Here is a 27,096-nt window from a genome sequence, read left to right on the forward strand (position 1 = left end):
CGGGAACGTCAGCACGCCGCCGTCCCCGGGCCAGCTCCCGCCACCCCATTGGCGGGAAGGAGAGGGCTGGCCCTCCCCATTGGCCCGGCCCTCATATTGAACGGGCCAATGGGAGCTGCGGTTTCAGGTCGCCATAGAGACCGATGCTGTTCAGCGCAAGAGGGCCTGGAGAAGGTGGGTGTGAGGATGAAGGTGTCTCAGGTCTCCGGCGCGGGAGGGGGTGGCGGAGAGGACAGAGAGATTCCCCAGCGCTGGCTCTGAAATCTGGGGCAGGTTTTCCTTTGCCCTACTGCCAACCCCAACTGTGCCTGGTAGGGTTTGTCCCTGGCATCAAAGGTAGGAACAGCTGAGCCCTTAGGCGTACCCCTGACGGTGAAAGCCCAGGAATGGTCGTTTCACTTTTCCTGCGTTTGGGGAGTCCCTGAGGCTATGCCTTTTGACCTTTGATATGTGTGCAGCTTCTGCTTCTCCAGGTGAGTCTGCACCCGATCCCTTCCATCGCTGCTTCCTCCTGACGTCACTGAGCCACCTAAATCCTACTTACGCTGTTCTCCCCAGCCACTCCCCCTTCCCTGAGGTGGATCTTGCCTCAGTGTTTTGGGTCTTCAAACTTATAACCCTTCTCAAAGAAGACTCAAAGAGGATTTCCTTTGGGGTTATTTTGGTAAGGGAACAAGGTGGCGGATTGTATGATAGATGCCAAAGCGTCAACACATGAGCTAGCCTGTTCCCTGATTCTCAAAGCAAACCTCTAATCTCCCTGTGGGCAGATATTTATTAAACACATCTGTGTGTACATCCTGCACGATGAGCTTGACAGGTGCATGTTCTTTCGCTTGAGAAGTTACAGGCTTGATAAAGATAGAGGAAATAGAAACGGTCCTTAACGCCTTCTGATGATTTCACAAAAGAGTAAGGGAAATGGATTACAGTTGATGGATTTTGTTTTCTATTTTCCAATATCTCTTTAAATTTGATATGGAAATAACCTGAGGCATGAAATCAGTACACACAAAAATCTTGAGCTTTAGTAATGTCTTCTACTTTCATTTAAAAGCATTTTGTGCTAGTTTGTCAATACTAATTGTTTTGTCAATATATTTTATATTTAGATATCACCTTCTTAAAGTAGATTTCATGAACATATTACGCTTTAAAACATGATATTGCTCTAGCTTATAGCCGCTGATATTCTTACATTCTTCTTTTGGTGATTTTACTTTTTTTAGACTAATCTGTTTAGTAAGGAGACTATGTTTACGTTACTGCCCCTCAAATTGGAGGGACCATATTGTGTGAAAAAGCTGATAGGATTTTGGAAATTACAAATATTTTGTTGAGAGAAACAGATTAATGTGTGTGCAAGCTGCATATGTCTCAGTATTCTGAATTTTAAGTTGGGTGATACGCTTTGCTACCGGTTTTTATCTTAGTATATTTGAAGATTACAAAGATGTAACCTAAGAAATGTTAATATGGTGCCTTGATTGGAAAAAAAAAAAAAAAAACCTCTCCAAGTTTGTAGTAAAAAACAGGTGAACATGTGAATGTTCCCCCTAAATATTTTCAGAATTGAGAAGGGATCTGCAGGGGCCAGGAAGTGCTGTGCCATGGCTGGCCATCATGGAAATAGGCTGTTTTTAATTTCTTCTGGCTTTTTAGTATGTGTTTTTGTTTATAGAATAGAAAAAGTAAACGACAAATTGTTATATAAGACACATGTTCAATGAAAAATACCAATGATTTTACTTTTTTTAAAAAAAATTTCAATAACATCGAATGAATGGAAGATGTGTCTAATGGAAAGAAAAAATGGGTCTTTCCTTTTCTCTTAGGCTAGCATAGAAAGAAGAAAAAAAGCTTATTATTACTCCAATAATCTTTGTGTGTGTATGTTTTTCTCTGATGACTATTTTGATATTGTAGATTTCGTGTTTGTCATAATTAAAATGTTTCTAAAATCCACCATGAATAATGTCCTCTGAAATAGTTGCCACTCAACGTTAATTATTTTATTTTTGTATTTAGTTGAAAGGTTTCTTTTGAACTTGCTCCTGCGCTACTAAGCATTGCTAGATAGGGTGAAAGAATCACTTCATTCCACTAAAAGTTCATGCTATTCAGACTTGGCTGTGTCTTCACTGATTCTCAATTCCTTTCCTCATCAGGAGGATGAGTATCTGGAACTTATCCAGGAACATTATCCAGGCCACTTCCAAACCTGTCCTATGCCTGCTTTCCTCAAGCCCCCACTTTACGTGGTTTTCCTCCACGTAAAGGCAATGATCTTGCCTTGTACTCTACTGAAGGATCCACCATGAGGTTCCTCAACTTAACTTTCCTAAAACCCAGTCCTAGTTTTCACACATCTGCACCTCCTTCAGTCATGGCTAAGAAGGGGTGTCCTCATTTCTCTTCAAACCTCATACTCCACTTATGCTCCTAAACATAAGCCATCTTCTCTCTACCAGGATTTTGCTCTATTGATTATAATTTATCTCTTACATGATGTGTTACACCCTCTCCTCCAAAGATTTTTCCTAAGTCTTCTGAATATCTGGCTTTTGGTAAAACCACCTTCTTTCTACCCTACCACCATCTGTATCTACTGGCCTTTCTTTTCACCAAGAAACTGTCTGAAGGGAATTTCTTGAGGTTTCTACTTTGTTGCCAATGTTTTGACCCTTGAATACAACAGAAATAATTTTGAAGATTGTGCTCTTTCTCCTCAAAATCCTAGCTTATTTTGCCAATTAAGTTCTCTCCTACAAAAATGTCCTTTGCCTCCAAGTTGCAATGGCCCAATTCCAGATTTCCAGTGAAGGAATGAAACCATTGTCGCCTAGCCTGAGGATCCACAGAAATGCAAATGACCAGCTTGAGAAGAGGATGATTTAAACTGCTAGCCTGGCCGCCTTGGAAAAAGTGTTGGGAAGTAGGGGTGGGAAGAGGGCCTGTGCTCAGGCTGACACTGGGGCCCAGGGCAAGGTTAGAATATTAAGAGGTTTGGTGACTCCACCCTCAAGAACAAAAGTAAACAGCAGAAATTCAAACAACTTTTCAATTACCAGCTCAGAAAGAAGTCAACCTGAAACTTTTAAGGTTATGAAAACTTTGTAACTTTCCAATGTTTATTATTTTCATATTATCCCATAAAAATTAGTGGTAAATTCCCTAAGAAGCATAGCAGAGGCAGCAAGGAATAGGAGGAAGCAGGAACACTGAGTCTCTTGTCGTATCTGGGTGTCTATGGAGGAGTGGGGGAGGTAAAGATAAAATCTTCAAAAAGTACACCAATACTGATAATTTTGGGGTTTTCTTTTTAAAGAGGAATGTTAAAACAGAGGTGGGTGGCAAAGGAGGGAAAGAGAGTGGTGGAATAAGCGGGTCCTGAGAAGGGTTGCTAGGGCTTCATAATAGTTCTGCTCAGGTGGCTATGGTGGTTTCAGGATTGGCTGAGCCCCACCCCATCCCCGTCCTCTGAATATATTATGCAAATCCTCCCATGACTCTGCCTAATAATTACCTGTAAAAACTTTCTGAAAGTTTTCTGGCCTTCCCCATTCTTGAGAGGGTGAGTTCTTTCTTACTGTATTGTGACCCTTGATACTCTCTCCCATGTTGTGGTTATTTTTGTGTGAGCCTTTTCCCCTAACGGATAGGATCCACATCATGGTCATGACTGTGTCCCTCACTGCCTTAAACTACTGAAACACCTCCCACACTAAGAAAAGCCAATATTTAGTAGTCCTTTGTTTAGTTCTTGGAAGAACTTGACTTTGAATAATAAAAAATTGGAATCAGGATGTTGGGAGAGAATCAGGAAAAGTTGGGATTAGCTCTTCAGTGCAGAAAAATCAGATAAAGTATGATAGAGCAGAATAGAGGTTTTGAAACTCAGCTTTGCTAAGCAAGTTAAACAAGGGTTACTTTTTTTTTGGTGTATGAAACTTCTAGGTTGTTCTGTCTCTTGGAAAACAGTGGGGTCATGAGATTTTAACAACTTCATAAAATCAGAATGGCGTCAAACATCTGGTATGTGTAATAGTCATGCTTCCTAGTACGTATATCCACAGCCCTTGAAGGAGGCAGCTCTGCACACCTCATAACAATGCACCTGGCATGGCATCAGCCCCTGTGGAGACCTGACCCATGTAGCCAACCCATTGCCCCCTAACTGGTAATGATGCCAATCAGATTATTTCCCAGGGAGTTTGAAATTGAGAGGACAAGTGACCCAGAGAGAGCACTGTCTTGGTCCTGATGTTTTCTGGGTTCCTATTGATGGGACAACAATATGCCTACCCCAAAATGTGCCATTTTGGCATAAGGAATATTTTGAGCTGAAAGCAACTGAGAAATAGCAGATACAAGAAAAACTCTTTCCCTTCTGCTTTTCTGTCTAAAAGTAGGCCATTACTTGCTATTTGTAAAGTTGTCTCCCTCTCTACTACCAGGAAAGGATCTACTTAGAAATGACTCTTATTACTGGAGAGGACACTTATGCACATAACACACGTTAATAGACAACCCTTACTTATATGTTTCCTAGCACCTTTCCATAACTTTCCCCCCTCAAGTCTGTTCTCCACAGGAAGCCCCATACCCCCTTTCCTTTGTGTAGCCTCTTCACACTTTATCACTTCTGTTAAGACGGTATCAGTCAAAAATTCTAATTGCCTCCTTGAGTCACATTTCTTTGTGAAGCTTTTGTGTACATACGTAATTAAATGTTTTTTCTCTTGTCAGTCTGTCTTTTATCAGTTTCATTCTCAGACATTGAACCTAGGAGGATAGAGGAAAAGTGTTTTTCCTCCTTACATTATTCTCCTTATAAGGTCATACTTAAATAAACTTCATTTTCTTTTTGTTTTGTGAGATTTTTGTTTCCTGTGATCATCCCTACTCCATTCTTTTCCTTGTTTGCTTTTAGTGAGTCCCTGTTCCTTGCCATCCAAGGCTTCATTTACAAATTATGCAAATATTTTAAAACAAAAGAAAACAGGTATTATGACTTGTTGAACTATGAAGAGTAACACCCTAAAGGTTTTTTTAAATAAGCAAATAATAGAAAATGAATTATCTATCTAGAATCAAATTACTGCCAACCTGAGTTAGGCAAAATAATTTTTTTAGTGCGGTGTTTCTATCCCCTACTCTCCCATATCAAAACCCTGTATTCCTCAATTCTCTGTTCTCATCCTTTCAAGTTGGAGATAAGAGAAGGACTTTGAGAAAATTAGTGATATAATTTATTTTTCAGGGTAGAATCATTTTGCCACATCATTGGTATGGAAAGAAAATATTGGAACTTGTATTTCTATTATACATTTTAGGAATCAGGCTGGAAAATAATTTATTAGAGACATCAGTAGTTTAACAATGCAGGAGAAATAGATTCTGATGTTTAAGTTCCAGCAATTTAAAAATTTCTCAGGAGGAAAATCAGATGTCATCCAAAATTGCTACACTATTTTATTTAAAATACTGAATTATCAGCAAAAATTATGAGACCTGCATAAAAACAGGAAAGTGTGACTGAAATTCAGGAAAATAATCAGCCATTAGATACTCTAAGTGGCCCCACTTGTTGGATTTAGTATACAACTAATTCAAAACAGCTAGTATAAGTATGTTTTAAAACTTAAAGATGAAATGACTAAACAAATATGGACTCTAAATAGAGAAATATAAACTATGAAAAAGAAACTAAAAATTTTAGAGTTGAAAAATATAACAACAATTAAAAAATCTGCTGTATGGGTTCCATAGCAAATTTGTGATGGCAGAACAAGGAATCAGTGAACTTGAAGACAGACTAATAGAAAATATCCAACCTAAAGAATAGAAGAAAGATTGAAGAAAAATGAACAAAGCTTCTGGGACTTGTGGGACAGAATCAAAGTATACCAATTTATGCTGGGAGCCTCAGAAGGAAAGGAGGGATGGAACGGTATAGAAAAAATATTTGAAGAAGCAATGTCCTAAAACTTCCCAAATCTGTTTAAAATCTTAATGCACACATCAAAGACACTCAGCAAACATCAAGTAGAATAAACATAAAGAGAGGCACAACTAGATACATCTTAGCCTGCTGAAAGACAAAAACAACAAGAAAATTTTGAGGCAGCAAGAAAATAACAACTCATTTTACACAAGGGAATCACAGTAAAATTAACAGCTGACCTCTCATTAGAAACAAAAGATACTAGAGGGTAGTAAAAGGATATATTCAAAATGCTGAAAGAAAAAACCTGTCAATCAAGAATTCTATATGTAGCAAAACTGTTCTTCAAAATGAAGGTGACACTTACCATAAGTGGACCTATGCTGGAGGTGTGCTAATTACTGACAGATCCCATACAGCCAGCAGCTTTGTGCAAAACTCAAAGTAAAAGAAGGTTGTCAGACAGATGCAGGGCACCTGGCAAGTCATCCATCATCTCCAGTTGGAAAGCAGCTCTTTTACTCAGTGCTAACACTGGGTCATCAAATGATCACCACAGTAGAGGGCTGTTGTAAAACGCTAGATCTGAAGTTCTTCTAAAATAAAACCTCAGAAAATATGACCTCATTATTTCCCTAACTTCAGAGCTCTTTTGTCTGCTTCATAGAGGTAGAAAGAAGCTTATTAGAGCAGTAGCAGAGAGAAAATAAATCATTCAAAAAATATCTGCCCTCACTCTGTCCTTCAGCCATGATGACTGGCCCTTTACATCCCTGGGCCACTGTTGTTGTTGTTTTCTCTACATCTCTGGGGTTGGATCAGCACAGCAAGACAACAGTACCTACTAATACATCACCTTGTCAGGAACTTTCATGTTTTTCTGTAGTTTAGTAAATTTTTAAAATACAAAAAAAAAAAAAAATGAAGATGACAATATGTGCCAGAAAAAGCAATTGACAAGATCCAACACCGATTCATGGTAAAATGCTCAGCATACTAACAGTATGACTAACAGTATGACGAAGGGAACTTCGTCAGTGTGATAAAGTGCATCTATGAATACCAACAGATAACAACATGTTTATGGTGAAAGACTCCATGCTTTCCTTTTGAGAATAAAGTATATGGCCATGCCACCTTGAACATACCTTATGTCTGATCTCAGAAAGTAGGGAGGGCCGGGCATGGTGGCTCATGTCTATAATCCCAGCACTTTGGGAGGCCAAGGTGGGCAGATCACTTCAGGTCAGGAGTTCAGGACCAGCCTGGCCAACATGGCAAAATGTCATCTCTATTAAAAATACAAAAATTAGCTTGGCATTGTGGTGGGTGCCTATAGTGCCAGCTACTCAAGAGGCTGAGGTAGGGAGAATTGCTTGAACCTGGGAGGTGGGGCCTGCAGTGAGCCGAGATCCTGCCACTGCACTCCAGCCTGGGCGACAGAGTGAGACTCTGTCTCGGAAAAAAAAAAAGAAAAGAAACCAAGGAGGGCAAGAAGGGACAGAGCTCATTAGTACTTGCATGGGAGAATAAATAAGGATATCCATTCTCAATTCTTTCAGTCAACATTTTACTGGAGATTCTAGCTAGTGTAACAAGGAAAGAAAAATAAATCAAACGCATATTGATTGAAAAGGAAAAATTAAAGATATCTTTATTTACAGATTACTTGATCTTATACATAAAAAATCCTACTAGGACCTAATAAATGAATTTAGCAAGGTCACAAAATACAAGTTCAATATATAGAAGTCAGTTATATTTTTATATGCTAGGAACTAGGAATCTGAAAATGAATTTTAAAAGACAGTTGTGGCTGGGCACGGTGGCTCACGCCTGTAATCCCAGCATTTTGGGAGGCTGAGGTGGACGGATCATGAGGTCAGAAGTTCGAGAGCAGCCTGGCCAACATGGTAAAACACTGTCGCCACTAAAAATACAAAAATTAGCCGGGTGTGGTGGCGGTCACCTGTAATCCCAGCTACTCAGGAGGCTGAGGCTGGAGAATAGCTTGAACCTGGGAGGCGGAGGTTGCAGTGAGCCAAGATTGTATCACTGCACTCCAGCCTGGGTGACAGAGCAAGACTCCATATCGGGGGGGAAAAAAAAAAAAACAAAAACGTTCCATTTACAATAACATGAGAAAGAAGACAATATTTAAGAATAAATTTTAGAAAACAAGCATAAGACCTCTGATCTATAGATTAAATGTCATCTCTATCAATATCTTAGCAAGCATTTTTATAGGACTTGAGAAGTCAATTTTAAAATGGAAATACAGGCCGGGTGCAGTGGCTCAAGCATGTAATCCCAGCACTTTGGGAGGCCGAGGGGGTGTATTGCTTGAGCTTAGGAGTTGAAGACTAGCCTGGGTAACATGGCAAAAACCCATCTCTACCAAAAATACAAAAATAAGCCAGGCATGGTGGCTCACACCTGTGGTCCCAGCTCCTCAAGAGCCTGAGGTGGGAGGATGGCTGGAGCCCAGGAAGTCAAGGCTGCAGTGAGCTGTGATCACACCACTGAACTCCAGCCTGGATAACAGAATGAGACCCCATCTCAACAATAAATAAAAAAATAAAAATAAAATGGAAATACATATCAAAAACAATCTTGTAAAAAAAGGTTAAGAGTTATTACAATACTAATTTCAAAACTTATAAAGCTATAATAGTAGAATGTAATATTGGCATAATGATAGACACTTAGATCAATGAAATAGAGGGTACAGAAATTAATATATTTACAATCAGTTGGTTTTCAGCAAAGATGACAAAGCAGAGCAATAGTGAAAGGGATGCTTTTTTAAAGAAATACTACTGGAATAATCGCATATTCATATGCAAAATACTGAACTTAATTTCTTACCTCACACCATGTAGAAAAAAATTAATATATATCACAGACCTACATGTAAGAGCTAAAATTATATCTGAAAACAGTAGAAAATCTCTGCAACCTTGCTTTTGGAAAGGTTTCTTAGATACAACACCAAAATTGTGATCCATTAAAGAAGAAATTGATAAATCGCATTTTATAAAAATGAAAAGTTTTGCTCTCCAAAAGATACAAGTAAGAAAGTGAAAAGACAAATAGCAGCCTGTGAAAAAATTCCTAGGTCAAATATCTGATAAAGGTCTTGTATCTAGAATATATAAAGCATGCTAAATGTCAAAAATAAGATAAGCAATTCAATTAAAAATAAAATGTTTTAATAGAGATTTCACCAAAAAGGCATATGAATGATTAGTAAGCACATGAAAAGATGTTCAACGTATTAATCATTAGGGAAATGCAAATTACAACCACAATATGATACCAGTACACTTCCAGTTAAATGGATATAAGCCAAAAATTGACAATACACAGTGATGACAAAGATGTGAAAAAACTGCAACTCTCATAAATTGTTAAATGTGTAATGGTATACACACTTTTTGGAGTCATTTAGCAACTTCTTGAAAACATAAACATAGCCAGACACAACGTTGCATGCATGTAGACCTAGCTACTCAGGTGGCTGAGGCAGGAGGATCCCTGGAGTTCAGGAGTTCTGGGCGATAGTGCACTATGCTGATCAGGTGTCTGTACTGTTATGCATCAATATGGTGACCTCCTGGGAGGAAGGGACCACCAGGTTGCCTCAGGAGAGGGGAGGCAGCTCAGGTGGGAAACAGCAGGTCAAAACTCCTGTGCTGATCAGTAGTGGGATTGCACCTATCAATAGCCACCGCATGCCAGTCCAAGCAATGTAGAGAGGCCTAGTCTAAAAAAAAAGTTATATATGTAAATATAAACTTATACTGTATGACCCAGCAGTCCTACTTCAAGTAAATATGTATGTCCACAGAGACTTTTACATGAACGATAGTAATATTGTTAATAATAGCAAAACATTGGAAATAATCTAAATATTTATGAGCCGATGATTGACAAAACAAAACATGGCATACTTGAATACTATTCAGCCCTAAAAGTAATGAACTACTGATACATGGCACAGTATCGATAAACCTCCAAAATATTATGCCAAGAGAAAAAAAGGCAGACAAGAGGCCTCATTTGTATGATACCATTTATATGAAACTCCCAAAAAGGGAAAAAATACAGAGATAGAAGACAGATCAGTGATTACCTTAGACTGGGATGGGATTTAATACAAGTGACTGAATGTCCTAAAAGTAGATAGTGGTAATGGTTACACAATAATACATTTATTAAAAATAATACAGTTCTAATGGGTATATTTTAAATAAAAAAATTTTGAATAATGACATAAGCACATCTTAGAACTCGCTTATATGAAGACTTAATAAATTTGAAAACATTTTCTAACATGATTAAAAATATTCCTAATGGCATTTCAGTGGATCAGAACCCAGCTATTAAACATTTAAAAAAAAAAAACTTTGTGAGGAAAACTGTTTGACCTCAGAGAAGCCAGAAATTCACTAGAGAAAAAGACTAAATTACAATCTTTGCATAATTGGTGGATGGAATTGATTTTTTTTTTTTTTTTTTGAGACAAAGTCTTGCCCTGTCAGAAAGCTAGAGTGCTGTGGTGTGACCATAGTTTACTGCAGCCTCAGACTCCTGGGGTCAAGCAATCCTGCCTCAGCCTCCTGAGTAGCTGGGACTACAGGCGTGTGCCACCATGCCTGGCTAATTTTTACAGTTTAGGTTTTTTTGTAGAGATGGGGTCTCACTATGTTGCCCAGGCTGGTCTTAAACCTCTGGCCTCAAGTGATCCTCCCCTTTTGGCCTCCCAAAGTGTTGGGATTATAGGTGTAAGCCGTAGGGCCCAGCCCATGAATTGAAATTTGAGCATCGTAATTGATTACATAGAGCCTATTTTGTACTTCTTCCATATTTTTTCCAGTGTCTATTTTAATGACTGTATTCATTAAAGCCAAGTTCACCTAAGGGGGTGAACTGACCTTAGAGTTTGAATTCTTCTATGACCAACCATTAAACCAAGATTTTCAAGTAGTGAAGCACAGTCCATCACATAACTTTCACTAACATTTATTCTAATTGTCTATACTACATATGTCCACATTATATATCTTTTTTCTTGTACTCATAGATTTTCTGTATTTGTACTTTATAATATATATAATTTAGAACACGATTACACTTAAAGAATTTAAAATAAGTAAATTTGGAAATATATCCTCAAAAGTGTTAGTAAGAGAGATGTGTGAGTGAGACCTCAAAGTTTTAGTAGAATATCTTTAGATAAAATGTTCATTATTTCCCTGCCATTTTTCTGTGTTTTGTTGTCGTTTTAGTTTTTTCTCTTCTGTCTACCCCAATTACTAGAAGTAAGTCTTTGAAAGACTATATTTTAATCTTGTTCTTTTGCTTTTTTCTTTGTCTTAAAGATCACTTAAATTATTTAGCTCCAATGAATTTGAATCTCAGATACACTGATTATCAGAGACAGTGATCATTATTGTGATTCAGACTGAGAAAGGTCAATGAAATCTCCAGTGGTATTGAGAGGAGTAGGCTTCTTTGGACATTTATAAATGATGTAAAAGTAGGACATAAATAACAAAAACACAATAGGAAGAAAGACAAGGAATTTCCTATAATGTAGAGAATTTGATAAAAGAAAAATATCTGCCCACACAGAATTAATTCATTTTTATGGTCCGTTGGAAACTTGATTTTTAAAATCATAGGCATTTAATGATTTACTGTTTGGCCTTGGAAAAGTCACTTATTTTTCCATTGTCTCTTTCCCACATCTATGAAAATGAGGTTTAATGTACTTCTCTATTTCTTACAACATTATTAACGTTTAAACTTAAAAAAAAGTGTGAACTATGTAAGCTTCTGAACTTTTTGTATAAGTATGCTAGTGTTCCTATGCTAGTGTGCATAAACACAGAGGGCTTTAGTATCTAAGAGTTTATATCAGGAAAGAACTTCTTATTTCTACTTTACATTAACTGTTTGGCCCACCCCCCCATTTCTATTTGTTAAGAGTGGTAAAAATTTCTTTATTAACTAACATAATTTGTAATCCCATAGATAACATAATCACCAGTATTTTATCAACTTTTTGTAAATCTTATTATTTTTTTTTCAAGACAGGGTCTTGCTCTGTCACCCAGGCTGCAGTGCAGTGGCAAGATCTCAGCTCCCTGCAGTCTAAACCTCCCCAGCTCAAGTGATCCTCCTGCCTCAGCCTTCCTGAGTGGCTGGGACCACAGGCATGTGCCACCATGCCTGGCAAATTTTGTTTATTTTTTATAGAGATGAGGTCTCCCTATGTTGCTCAGGCTGGTCTTGAGCTCCTAGGCTCAAGCAATCCTCCTACCTCAGCCTCCCAAAGTGCTGGGATTACAGACATGAGCCACTGCACCCAGCCTCTTCTCCCTTTTTTGAAACCACTAGAAATAATTTTCTTTAGGTGGTATGTCATAATCTCATTAGTCAAATACTTAAATTTAATATTTTAATCCAATGTTTTTTTCAATTATGAGCTTTCTAAAATTATAGAATTTTAGGACTAGAGGAATCTTAGAGATTATAAATCAGTGTTAATACTGGCCTAATAACTCTCAGCTTAAATCCCTTTCTATTCAACCCTTTGATTTCCCTTATAGAGAAGAAGATATTAATAAGATTCAGTCATTTCACCATGTTTGCTGTATATATGTGTATATGCATGTGACTAAATTTTCCAAGTTTAAAATAATGTAAATATTGAAAATGTTATATGGATAAAATATTGGAAGAAAAAAAGTGCAGTTATGCCAATAATTCTCCTCCTCACATTTAAAAATGACTACTTTATCTAACTACTACTTTATAATATTATTTGGCTATTGAGAAGGTGATAGCCTGAGGTATTGTGTATTTAACCTTCGATATGGGTACACTGTAATTATTTTTTATGTTCTTAAAATTGAATTGCAACCTACTGACTATGGCTTTTGTGTTTTAAAAGCTGATAAATTGTGTTTAATATAGTTGGTGGAAGAGCACTGAGCTCAAAGTCAGGAGGTGTGGGTGGCCTGTAGCCTTGCCTGTCCTACCTGCTTCCTCGTCTTGGGCAGGGCATTCAATCTTTATAGCCTGTGTTTACCCATCTGTAAAATGACTCAGTTGGGCAGAAATATTTCCTGGCCTAGGTTAGTTTGTGTATAAAATGAAATACTACATGGTCTTAGTCTATATTTTGATTTTTTTTTATTTTGAAAGAAATTTCCCAAAAATGTTTATCACATTACTATAGCTCTTAAGTCTATTTTCACCCCCTTGTTTGTTTTCAATTTTTCCAGAAGCTATGTTTGAATAGATTTTTCTCCTGCCTTCCTTCACTTTTTTCTTTTTCTTTTTTTCTTTCTTTCTTTCTTTCTTTTTTTTTTCTTTTGAGACAGGCTTGCTCTGTCCCCAGGTTGGAGTGCAGTGGCACCATCATGGCTGACTACAGCCTTGGTCTCCCAGGCTCAAGTGATCCTGCCACCTCAGCCTCCTAAGTAGCTGGGACCACAGGCACAGGCCACTACACTTGGCCATTTTTGTTATCATTATTGTTATTTGTAGAGATGAGGTCTCACTATATTGCCCAGGTTGGGATCAAACTTCTGGTCTCAAGAGATCCTCCCACCCCGGATTCCCAAAGTGCTGAGATTACAGAGGTAAGCCACTCTGCCTGGGTGACTTTTTTTTTTTTTTTTTTTGTTCAAGATATGCCTTTCTGCTTTACTCCTACTTATATCTTGCCTTCCTGTCCCTAATTCTAGGACCTTACCCCTACCTTAACAAGGGAGCAGCTGTTTACTGAAAAAAAAAAAAAAACAGTGACTGATCTTCTTCTATGCCTGTTGAGGAGCCACTAACTGTAGTCATCTCCCTTTACTGGAGAGAGGGTAGAATAGAAACCTTTGCGGGCATTGGAGCCAGACTGCCTGGGTTTGCATCTGGTCTGTCCACTCAGCAGCAGAATGATCTTGAACCACAGTTTCTCCATTTGCAAAATGAGAGGATAAAGCTGAAGCAGGGGAACAACACTGGGTGAATGGAATGCTGTGTTCTTACAGTTTCTGGGCTTTTTGCAATGGCACTCAATTCCTTGCTTCCTGTTCTTTTCCTGCTATCATCCTGGGATGTAAATGTTGGGCAAAAGCCTCATGAGAAGAGGAAGACTGGCATAATTTGTGGGTGATGTTCCTTTTATTTAATTTGAAAGAAAGGCTACCTATGGCAACTTTTTCTCCCAGTACATTTCCTGTTTGAAACATGATTTTTTGTCTTCTACCATGCTTCTGAACTGGCATGCCATAATTATTATGCTCTAAGACCTTAAGATCTTAGAAAAAAGCCCAAGAATTGTCCTTTGGACAGGCCTATTTATAATATTATTCCATTTGAAAAACAGCACTGGAAAAACTGTTCTTAGCAAAGAATATTAATTGACAAAAACATTTCTTTGCTAAGAATCTGAGGGAAGCAATCTGTTCTTAGCTCTTTGAAACCACAAACTAGATTTAGCCTCTAATGAACAAAAGCCAATTATTTATTTTCAATACTACTTTTAAAAAGCCTTTGTTTTTTTTAACAGAGCTCTTTTTCTATTCTCTATCAAAGCAAAAATTTTAAATACAGCAGGTCTTTTTATAAGACAAAGGCAGCCAAATCCAATAACAGGATTCTAGTTTGTGTGTAAAACATACTTTCCACCTCAATATCTAAGTATGTAGATTTTTAAAATAAAAGGGTATTTATCCATTTTGATTAAGAAGTACCATTATGCCAAATGTTCTGTAGAGTGAGCATGACAAACATGTCATATGAAAAGACGGCACATAAAAAGATTTTTGCTGGTAAAATGTTAAAATTCTATGGTAGTTAGAAAATTATAATATTGCACATTCTTGATGAACATGGAAGATATTAAAATGAAATCTGGATAAATCAATCACTATTTAACTTTTCCTCTTACTCTTCTAAGGTGGAAGTAAAATAATACTAAACAATATTGACAAAAGGCCAATTAGTACATGTACCTTTTCAGATCATAAATACTGTGTTTGAAGTTCAAAAAGAAATATGTCAATAAAAGAAAGAATTAAAATTCCTGAGCTATAGGATGTCACATAGCAAAGAATTTGGCCTTTTAATAAAACATCTTCAGCATATTTTTTATTTCAAATATGTTACTAAGAGGAAAACAATCATATTGCATGGTCATGTCAGAAATCAGTAGACCTTTCTGTAGGTATAAGGCAACTACATTCTGTACTTACTTTGTAAACTTTTAATTAGATACTTCTGATTTACTTTAAAATTTTTGGTGTGATATTTAGTTAGAAAATATTATTTTAAATACAATTCATTCAGAAGATATCTTGATTTTGTGTCTTGCATATTGTTCATTTAGGGTTCTATAGTTCATTTTGGTGAATTGACAGTCCTAGAAATAAAAATTCCATTTTTCCAAAGGCTCAGAAGAAGAGATGTTGAAATCTCTGTAGTTTATCCAAACCTAGGACTGTAGCGTAATCCACTCACCCCACTATTATAATAGTAGTGCAGATTCTCTTTCAAGCTATCTTTCCCTGAAATTGCTGGTCTATTTGTTTATATAGCCTATACAGGGGGTAATTGTCATTGTCAAGTATGGTACTTTTTCTTTCTTTTTTCTTTCTTTTTTTTGAGACAGAGTCTAGCTCTGTTGCCCAGGCTGGAGTGCAGTGGCACAATCTTGGCTCACTGCAAACTCCGCCTCCTGGGTTCACACCATCCTCCTGCCTCAGCCTTCCGAGTAGCTGGGACTACAGGTGCCCGCCACCATGCCCAGCTAATTTTTTGTATTTTTAGTAGAGACGGAGTTTCACCGTATTAGCCAGGATGGTCTCAATCTCCTGACCTCATGATCCACCTACCTTGGCCTCCCAAAATGCTGGGATTACAGGCGTGAGCAACCATGTCTGGCCTCTTTTTCCTTTTTTTAAGAGACAGGGTCTCACTGTGTCACCCAGGCTGAAGTGCAGTGTTGCTATAAACATTCTATTTTATTATTGGTTATTTTGTTAATCTTTAACTGTGCCTAATTTATAAATTAAACTTTATCATAGTTATGTAAGTATAAGAAAAAATAGCATATACTGGGTTTGGTACTATTCAAGGTTTCAGGCATCCACTGGGGGTCTTGAATGTATCTCCTGAGGATAAGGGGCTACTATTATGCATATATTTATTTCTTTATTCATCTGCCTGTTGATGGACATTTGAGTTGTTTCAGCTTTTGGTTATGATGAGTAATGTATGTATATTTATGTACAGTTTTTTGTGGAGGTGTACGTTGTTTTGCTTCAGATTGCTGGGTCCCAGAATAAGTTTATGTTTAGCTAATTAACAGTTAAGAAACTGCCAAACAGTTTTCCAAAATGGCTATACCATTTTACACTCCTGCCAGCAATGTGTAACGTTTCAGTTACTCTACTTTCTTGTCCACACTTGATATTATCAACATTTAAATTTTAGGCCGGGTGCTGTGCCTCACACCTGTAATCTCAGCACTTTTGGAGGCTGAGGCAGGAAGATCTCTTGAGCCCAGGAGTTCAAGACCAGCCAGGGCAACATAGTGAGACCTCATCTCTACTAAAAGTAATAGTAGTAAAAAAAAAAAAAACAGCTGGGTGTGGTGGCATGTGCCTGTGGTCCTAGCTACTCAGGAGGTGAGGTAGGAAGATGCTTGATCCCAGGAGGTGGAGGCTACAGTGAGCCATAATTGCACCACTGCACTCCAGCCTGCACGACAGAGAAATACCTTGTCTAAAAAAGTAATAATAATAAATGTTATCCATTGTGATGTGTGTGTAGTGGCATCTTATTGTAATTTAAATTTGCATTTTCCTGATGACTAAGGATGTTGAACATTTTTTAATATGCTTATTGAGCATTAGTATGTCTTCTATTGTGAAGCATATGTTCAAATAATCTACCCTTTCTAAAATTAGGTTGTCTTACTATTGAGATTTTAAAAATTCATTATGTATTTGGATACAAGTGCTTTGTCAGATATCTGTACCATAGATGTTTTCTCCTAGTATTTTGTTTACAACTTAGGTTTCTGAACAGTTTTTATGACAAAAGTTTTAAATTTGATAAAGCCCACTATATTAAGTTTTTCTTTCATTTGTGTTTTTGTTATATGTATGTATATATGTATATATGTGTGTGTGCATATATATATATATATATGTATATATATGTATATTTGAATCAAGGTCTTACTCTGTTGCCCAGGCTATAGTACAGTGGTTTGATCTCAGCTAACTGCAGCCTTGACTTCCTAGGCCTAAACAGTCCTCCTGCCTCAGCCTCCTGAGTAGCTAGGACTACAGGTATGGGACCCCCAACCCTGGCTAATTTTTAAATTTTTTTATAGAGATAGGTTCTTGTTATGTTGCCCAGGCTGGTCTCAAATTACTGGCTTTGAGCAGTCCTCCTTCCTTGGCCTTCCAAAATGCTAGGATTACCGGCTTGAGCAATTGCGCCTGACCTCTTTCCCTATAATTTATTTTTTGGCTTTGATATCATGCAAATACCAACATTATAACAAGATTTGGGGTGTATTCTTTTCTCCTTTAATTTCTGAAAGAGTTTGTATGGGATTGATAATTATTTATTCCTCAGAAGATTGATAAAAGTTACCAGTCAAATGGTCTAGATCTGGAATTTTCTCTTTGAGGAAGTTTTTAATAATGTAATTGAGTTAATAGCTATAAGGAATTCAGATTTGTTGTTCTTCTGGAGTTATTTTTGGTAATTTGTGTCATTTAGGAATTTGGACATTTCATCTACATTGTTGAATTTTATGGCATAAAGTTGTTTATAGTATAGTGTTTTCATGCTATGTCTTTTGCTGTTCTTGTATTTTTTACCTATACTTTTGTTTGTATTTAAAGTGGGCTTTTTGTAAATACCATATTGTTTGTTTTGTTTTTATCAAGTTTGTTTTATCAAGTTTGACAATCTCTGCCTTTTAATTATAGTATTTATGTCATTTACCTTTAATATACTTAAAAATATGGTTGAATGTAAGCCTACCATCTTGCTGTTTTTTTTTTACTTGCACCATCTATTTTTTTATTTTCTTTTTCTGCTCCCTTTTTATTATGTTTTATTCTACTTTATCTGTACTATGAGATTATTAATTATAATTTTTAGTGGTTCCTCTAGAATTTGTAGGTTAGCTCATTACAGTATATCTTAAATTATGTTTTATCAGTCTGTTCATTATATAAAACCCTTAACACACGATATTTCCATTTCCCTTCTTCTATAATTTGCCATTGTTATAATTTCTTTTTCATCTCTATATATGCAGTGAACACTGTTACATATATTTTCCATCTGTTACCATTTTTCTTTTTTGCTCTGTTGCCCAGGCTGGAGTGCAGTGGCACAATCTGGACTCGCTGCAACCTCCACCTCCCAGGTTCAAGCGATCCTAGTGCCTCAGCCACACAGATAGCTGAGATTACAGGCACACACCATCAAACTCAGCTAATTTTTTATATTTTTAGTAGACAGGGTTTGGCCATGTTGGCCAGGCTGGTTTCAAACCCCTGAACTCAAGTGATCTGCCCACCTTGAGCTACCTGAAGTGCTGGGATTATAGGCGTGAGTCACTGTGATTGGCCTTTCTTTAATAATTCTTACGGTGCAGGTCTTTCTTTAATAATCCTTTTTGGGCAGCTAAAAATCTCTTCACTTTTATTTGCCTGAAAAAATTTTTGTTTTGTCTTTATTCTTCAAAGACATTTTCATGGAGTGTGTAGGATTATAAATTGACAGGTTTTTTTTTTTAAAAAAACAAACAAACAAACTTTTTTTCAGCACTTTGCAGATGTTCTGTCATTTTTTTTTTTGACTTGTATAGTTTCTTAGAGTGATCATTCTTATCTGTAAAGTCTGTGATCATTCTTCTCTGTGTTTTTCTATATATAATGTCTCCTTTCTTGACCCCACCACTGGCTGCTTTTAAGATTTTTTTTTTTTTTTTTTGAGACGGAGTCTCTCTCTGCCGCCCAGGCTGGAGTGCAGTGGCCGGATCTCAGCTCACTACAAGCTCCGCCTCCTGGGTTCACGCCATTCTCCTGCCTCAGCCTCCCGAGTAGCTGGGACTACAGGCGCCCACCATGTCGCCCGGCTAGTTTTTTGTATTTTTAGTAGAGACGGGGTTTCACCATGTTAGCCAGGATGGTCTCGATCTCCTGACCTCGTGATCCGCCTGTCTCGGCCTCCCAAAGTGCTGGGATTACAGGCTTGAGCCACCGCGCCCGGCCCAAGATTTTTTTATGACTTTTTTTTTTTTTAAACAATTTGATTATTGAATGCCTTTGAATAGTTTTATTAAGGCTTGTAATTCTTGGTTTGTGGTTCATTGGTATTCTTCAATCTGTGTTAGTATTCTTGGTATTACCTGATATATCATGGAGGTTCTGTTAATTTTTTGGTCTTTTTTCACTCTGTGTTTCATTTTAGATAATTTCTATTGTTGTATCTTTAAGTTCATTGATTTTTTTTCTTCTGCAGTATGTAATTTGCTGTTAATTCCATCCAATGACATTTTCATTTTACATATTATATTTTTTTCAGCTCTAGAAATTTTGTCTCTCTATTTTCATTATGTTTATGTTTTCTTTTAAGCCCTGTAGCATACTTATAACACTTATTAGATCTATTTTCAAGTTCTTTCATACTAATTCTATCATTTTTGCCATTTCTCTATCTTTTTTTTACTGGATTTTTTTGTGCTTTTAAAAATTGATACATAGTAGAAACGTATTTTTCAGGGTACTTGTGATAATTTGATACATTCATATGATCAAATCAGGGTAATTGGGATATATATCACCTTAAATATTTATCTTTATGTTATGAACATTTGAATTATTCTCTCCAAGTTATTTCAAAATGTACAATAAATTAATATTAACTGTAGTCACCCTACAGATCTACAGAATACCAGGTCTTATTTCTTCTGTTTAATTGTATATTTGTACCCATCGCTATTTATGGATTTTTATTTTGTTCATTGATCAACTTTTTTATCTGATTCCTGGTGCTTCTGGTATTTTTTGAGTGGATACAGGATATTGTAAATGTCAATATTGTTGAATGCCTGATTTTTCTGTCTTTTTTAAAAAAAAATAGTTTTGGGCCTTGTTTTGGCAGGCAGTTAAGACTCATGGATCAGGTTGAGGCTTGTTTTTAAGCTTTGGTAGAATGTGTGTGGAGTAGCCTTTACTGTAACAAATTTTAGTTTTTCTACTAAGGCTCCTGAGGTCTCTCCTGTGAATGACTGGGGTGATTCACAAAGACTTTCCACCTTAACTAGTAAGAGGTCAAACATTTTCATCCCCGTGTGAACTCAAATAACTGCTTGCCTTTTATCTTCCTGTTCCATTTTTGTTGGGATTTGTACTACTTTCCTCTCTGCACACACCTCTCGGTATTCAGCAAAGACTCAAGAAGAGCTACATGCAGATTTATGAACTGATTTTGTGCATAGCTCCCTCTTTTTTATAACTCTGCTTCACAACTTCCAGAGGCCTTCCCTTCCCTGATTGCTGATCTCTGTTTCCTGAAGCTTACTAATGCTTGAGAATGCCCTCCCTGTTGTATGGCCTGAAGTATACCTCGAGTCAGAAAGCTATGGCAATCATGAGTTCCACCCAACTTGTTTCATTTTCTTCAGTGATCACAGACATGTTTTGCCTGTTATCCAATTTGTGAAAACATGGGTTTTATATATTTTCTCCAGTTTTCTAGTTGTTTACAGTGGAAGGGTAAGCCTAGTCTTTGATACTGCGTTAGAGCCAGAAGCAGATGTCTGGTTTGTATGCTTAATTTTGTTATTACTATCTTAATCCCTTAGAAAAAATTGTAACAATTTACATTTTTGTTTATGTATGCACTTATGCATTGGATATGTTGGCTCCTTCTTTCTTGAAAGGTTCTCTTCCACTAGTTTCTAGAATATCATACTAATCTGATTTTTCTCCTTTTTCTCTTGCTATTTCTTTTAAGATTCCTTTTTACCTCATCATCCTTTACCTTAGCATTATATCTTGGAATTTTTCAAGGCTTAGTTCTAAGTACTCCTGTCTGTCTATCTATCTATCTATCTATCTATCTATCTATCTATCTATCTATCTATTCATTATCTTTCTAGGAAATCTTACCTATCACATTAAAGATCACCAAGGACTTTCAAACTTCTGTTTCCAGCCTAGCCCTCTCTTACATGCTCTAAACCCTCCTGCCTGCTTTGACATCTCTAAGGCAACTCAAAGTCAAGTTAATGAAATTGCTATCTTCTCACCTTCCCTGACACCTGCCTCCAAATCTGGCCCTTTTCCAGTGTTTCATATTTCAGTGAATTATTCCTCCATCCCATCTAGTTGTGCTGTTAAGAAATGAGGAAGAGATCTTGGACAGTTTCCTTTCCCTTATTCTGCTGCAATCCCTGACCCTACCTCCTTGCATATTCTCTCCATCAGCAAGTACTGTAGTTTTATCTCTTAAGTCTTTTGACCCTATTTACTTCTCATCATTGCCACTGAATTAGTTTAAGCTACATATCATGTTTCATCTGATCTACTGTAACAGTCTCCTAAGTGGCCTCTGTATATCTCCTCTAATCCTGCACCCAAATCTGCTCTCAATACCCCAGGCTGAAGTGACCTTCCAAAGATCAGATCTGAGCATGTCAGCCCCTTCCTTAAATCTCCTCCATAGATTCTTATTGATTTTAGGATAAAGACTCTAATCCTAAATAAAGCCTAAAGGACTCTCTGTGTTTTGGCCATTGTCTACCTCTCCTGCTTCTTCTCTACCACAGTGATCTTGACTGTGCTCACCAACCAACTAGCTTCTTTCAGTTTTTGGAAAATGCCCCACTTCCTTCTTTTTTTTTGAATAAAGTCTCACCCTGCCACCTAGGCTACAGTGCAGTGGTGTGATTATGGTTCATTGCAACCTCAACCTCTTGGGCTCAAGCTATCCTCCTACCTCAGCCTCCCAGGTAGCTAAGATTATAGGCATGTGCTACCACACCCAGCTAATTTTTGTATATTTTTAGAGACAGGGTCTTGCCATGTTGCCCAGACTGGTCTCAAACTCCTGAGCTCAAGCACTCCTCCTGCCTCAGTCCCCCAGACTGTTGGGATTATAGGTATGAGCCACTACTCCTGGTCCCCCATTTCCTTCTTGCCATAGGATCTCAGCATATGCAATTCTGTTTGAGATATTTTTTCCTACCTTTAAATCACACTCCTCCAGGTTAACTCCCATGTATAATATCTATAGATTCCAGCTTTGCCACCTCTTCAAGAAAACCCCTTTTTCCCTTTAAATACACACTTTGTTTATAATTGTATAAAACTGATTATGTCACTGCCACTTTGTCCCCCAGTGAAAATAAGATCCATATCCTCAGCACTGGGCCCTACATAAATATTTTTGAATGGATAAGTGAATGAATTACTCAATGGTTTCCATTTACTTTTATAGAATCAGGAACATAATAAGTCATAAATGAAAATTTGTTGAACACTTTGTGAATTGTTGCCTAATGTGCATCATCATTTCATCTGTTCTGAATGTCTATGGCCTTTAAAATGAGGTTTATATGTTATTGAAATTATAGTATAGACAATTTTAGATAAACTCTCACTGTGAGGTCAAATTATTATTTCTTTATTATTTTTATGTATTTCAAAAGCCTTTATTCATTTTTGGTCAGAGAAAAGGACAATCTCAAGGTCAACTTTTCACTTAATTATACGTTTGAACTTACAGGATTCACTGCCCTAGATACTGTACCTACTGACAACACAAAATGAACTCCCTCCTAGTCCCTAAAGTTGCATGTTGAAAGAATAAGCAGAGTCCCTTGCAGTAGCCAACACTGGTGCTTATCCTAGGTATAAGGTGAAATAGAAAAACAGAAGCAAAAATGGCCAAGAGCATCATAACTTGATAGCCCGACAAGTACAAATATCACTGGAACAAATAAAGTTGTAAGCACTAAATTTTTTTTAAAAGGCAAGTTCATAAGCATAAAAAACTTAAACTGGTTGCACAAGATTAAGTTCATAAGCATAAAAAACTTAAACTGGTTGCACAAGATTAACTACTCTGCATGTGAACACGTGTGCCAATCCCAGTAGTTAAGCTGGAGACAAACATCCTTAAATCCAATTAACTATACTGAATGCAAAATTCAAAGTTTGTGTTTACGCAGGTCCTCTAAAACCTAGATATGAAATTATTTCTTTTCAATGCACCAGGAAAATCTACTGTAATGACACGAGTCAGGCACACTTGGATCAACATTAACATACCTAAGACTTACCTTTTCCACTATTCCTTCCAACGTCTGAATATACAAATGCTTACCTACTTGAATTTATTCACTAACTACATTAAAATGATATTTACTATCATGACTTTTTCTAAACTCACATGGCATTTGCAGTTAACTGTAATACAGCTCCCTCAGAATGCCCAAATAGAAAATATTTTGTTCAGTGTTGTGATGGCTGTGACATAACACTAACAGAATATAACTAAATTAGTTACTCTGCCACGACTTCAAATTTTAATTGAACTTTTGATCATACTTGAATGGATAATCTCATACCTATCTGTGAAATTCCTTGTGTTATAATTACTTTCAATACTTTAAACTATAGCTCCTACCACAGTTTTACAGTGTTCTTTTCTATATTTATTTGGATTTTTACTAAGAGAATTAACATCATGGTGTTATGATTATAATTGCATATAAAGCTTTTTCTACCAGACCACTGATTAGCTCTAAAGTCAAAGAAGTAATTAGCAATTCAAAAATGGCTTTCCAGAGACAAGAACAAAGCAAACGGAGCTACTAACAATCATTATGTTACAATCCAGAGGACAAATTGTCTACTAGAAAGCTTCCAGTGATCACAACACTATGACTTTGTCTCAGGAAAGTGTCTTCAGATATCCAGAGGGGAAAGAACATCATCCGAAGATGTGGTGGAAACTTCAGTTAACAGAGAGATGAAGCCTTAAGAGCATGGAATATATCTACATATTGGGAAACAGGGTGACACTGTGGCTGGCTATTTATAAAGGACCACAGTTTCTCCCTATGGATCACTTCTCCCTGCAAAACAAACTGTGCCTTAATTATTGCTTATTTAAAATTATATTTTTATGGAGCTATGCAGTACCTGACACAGAAAAATAATCATATAAGGAAGCATTTATTTGAGGTTTAATATAAAATCATACAAATAAAATGTGTGTAAACACAAATCCACATTGAGTCATAACATAAATAGCAAAGGACAAAGTAAAAACAAAGAACATGAATTGGCAGCTATGTACAGTTGGACACAATTGTGTCTTGTACACTAGAAAGTCTTCTACAAAATAATCATCTTAGATCAACAAAAGACCAATCTTCAATGTCATCCTGCAAGATGGGTTATTTTAGCATCTCCTCCTGTTTTCTCCAATGTCCTCCTTTAGTATGACTGATAACTGTTTTGGTGATTGCCACCCCCTGGAGATGCCTTGCGATAAGTGCTCTTTTGGCCACTATAGTCTGCATACACCTGTGCATAGTCATGTTGATGTGCTGCTGGATTTGGTTTGCCAGTATTTTATTGAGGATTTTTGCATCGATGTTCATCAGGGATATTGGTCTAAATTCTCTTTTTTTGTTGTGTCTCTGCCAGGCTTTGGTATCAGGATGATGTTGGCTTCATAAAAAGAGTTAGGGAGGATTCCCTCTTTTTCTATTGATTGGAATAGTTTTAGAAGGAATGGTACCGGCTCCTCCTTGGACCTCTGGTAGAATTTGGCTGTGAATCCGTCTGGTCCTGGACTTTCTTTGGTTTGTAGGCTATTAATTATTGCCTCAATTTCAGAGCCTGCTATTGGTCTATTCAGGGATTCAACTTCTTCCTGGTTTAGTCTTGGGAGAGTGTATGTGTCCAGGAATTTATCCATTTCTTCTAGGTTTTCTAGTTTATTTGTGTAGAGGTGTTTATAGTATTCTCTGATGGTAGTTTGTATTTCTGTGGGGTCGGTGGTGATATCCCCTTTATCATTTTTTATTGCGTCTATTTGATTCCTCTCTCTTTTCTTCTTTATTAGTCTTGCTAGCAGTCTGTCAATTTTGTTGATCTTTTCAAAAAACCAACTCCTGGATTCATTGATTTTTTGGAGGGTTTTTTGTGTTTCTATCTCCTTCAGTTCTGCTCTGATCTTAGTTATTTCTTGCCTTCTGCTAGCTTTTGAATGTGTTTGCTCTTGCCTCTCTAGTTCTTTTAATTGTGATGTTAGAGTGTCAATTTTAGATCTTTCCTGCTTTCTCTTGTGGGCATTTAGTGCTATAAATTTCCCTCTACACACTGCTTTAAATGTGTCCCAGAGATTCTGGTATGTTGTATCTTTGTTCTCATTGGTTTCAAAGAACATCTTTATTTCTGCCTTCATTTTGTTATTTACCCAGTAGTCATTCAGGAGCAGGTTGTTCAGTTTCCGTGTAGTTGGGTGGTTTTGAATGAGTTTCTTAATCCTGAGTTCTAGTTTGATTGCACTGTGGTCTGAGAGACAGTTTGTTATAATTTCTGTTCTTTTACATTTGCTGAGGAGTGTTTTCCAACTATGTGGTCAATTTTGGAATGAGTGTGATGTGGTGCTAAGAAGAATGTATATTCTGTTGATTTGGGGTGGAGAGTTCTGTAGATGTCTATTAGGTCTGCTTGGTGTGAAGCTGAGTTCAATTCCTGGATATCCTTGTTAACTTTCTCTCTCATTGATCTGTCTAATGTTGACAGTGGGGTGTTAAAGTCTCCAATTATTATTGTGTGGGAGTCTAGGTCTCTTTGTCGGTCTCTAAGGACTTGCTTTATGAATCTGGGTGCTCCTATATTGGGTGCATATATATTTAGGATAGTTAGCTCTTCATGTTGAATTGATCCCTTTACCATTATGTGATGGCCTTCTTTGTCTCTTTTGATCTTTGTTGGTTTAACATCTGTTTTATCACAGACTAGGATTGCAACCCCTGCTTTTTTTGTTTTCCATTTGTTTGGTAGATCTTCCTCCATCCCTTTATTTTGAGCTTATGTGTGTTTCTGCACGTGACATGGGTCTTCTGAATGTAGCACACTGATGGGTCTTGATTCTTTATCCAATTTGCCAGTCTGTGTCTTTTAATTGGAGCATTTACCCCGTTTACATTTAAGGTTAATATTTTTGTGTGAATTTGATCCTGTCATTATGATGTTAGCTGGTCATTTTGCTCATTAGTTGATGCAGTTTCTTCTTAGCATTGATGGTCTTTACAATTTGGCATGTTTTTGCAGTGGGTGGTAACGGTTGTTCCTTTCCATGTTTAGTGCGTCCTTCAGGAGCTCTTGTAAGGCAGGCCTGGTGGTGACAGAATCTCTCAGCATTTGCTTGTCTATAAAGGATTTTATTTCTCCTTCACTTATGAAGCTTAGTTTGGCTGGATATGAAATTCTGGGTTGAAAATACTTTTCTTCAAGGATATTGAATATTGGCCCCCACTGTCTTCTGGCTTGTAGAGTTTCTGCCGAGAGATCCACTCTTAGTCTGATAGGCTTCCCTTTGTGGGTAACCTGACCTTTTTCTGTCTGCCCTTAACATTTTTTCAACTTTGGTGAATCTGACAATTATGTGTCTTCGAGTTGCCTTTCTCGAGGAGTATCTTTGTGGCATGCTCTGTATTTTCTGAATTTGAATGTTGGCCTGCCTTGCTAGGTTGGGGAAATTCTCCTGGAGAGTATCCTGAAAAGTGTTTTCTAACTTGGTTCTATTTTCCCTGTCACTTTCAGGTACACCAATCAGATGTAGATTTGGTCTTTTCACATAATCCCTTATTTGTTGGAGGCTTTGTTTGTTTCCTTTTACTCTTTTGTCTCTAAACTTCTCGCTTCATTTCATTCATTTGATCTTCAATCATGATACCCTTTCTTCCAGTTGATCAAATCGGCTACTGAAGCTTGTGCATTCATCACATAGTTCTTGTGCCATGGTTTTCAGGTCCATCAGGTAATTTAAGGACTTCTCTATACTGGTTATTCTAGCTA

The 27,096-nt window shown here is 37.1% G+C and overlaps 1 protein-coding gene across 3 annotated transcripts in view; it reads left to right on the forward strand.

Annotated features, from left to right (window-relative positions):
- Positions 1–133: 133 nt before the first annotated feature.
- CCDC148 (coiled-coil domain containing 148) overlaps positions 134–27,096 on the forward strand; it is a 274,146-nt gene continuing 247,183 nt past the window's right edge. For 2 of the 3 annotated variants that reach the window (XM_011949186.1, XM_011949187.1), the window contains exon 1: positions 134–473. In XM_011949186.1, the coding sequence (XP_011804576.1) occupies positions 449–473 (25 nt within the window). In that variant the 5' untranslated portion in view covers positions 134–448. The remainder of the gene's footprint in view (positions 474–27,096) is intronic. The other variant, XM_011949185.1, reaches the window with a different exon arrangement.

Source organism: Colobus angolensis, unplaced genomic scaffold (assembly GCF_000951035.1).
Source record: "Colobus angolensis palliatus isolate OR3802 unplaced genomic scaffold, Cang.pa_1.0 Scaffold292, whole genome shotgun sequence".
In the NCBI taxonomy this organism is placed as follows: Eukaryota; Metazoa; Chordata; class Mammalia; order Primates; family Cercopithecidae; genus Colobus; species Colobus angolensis.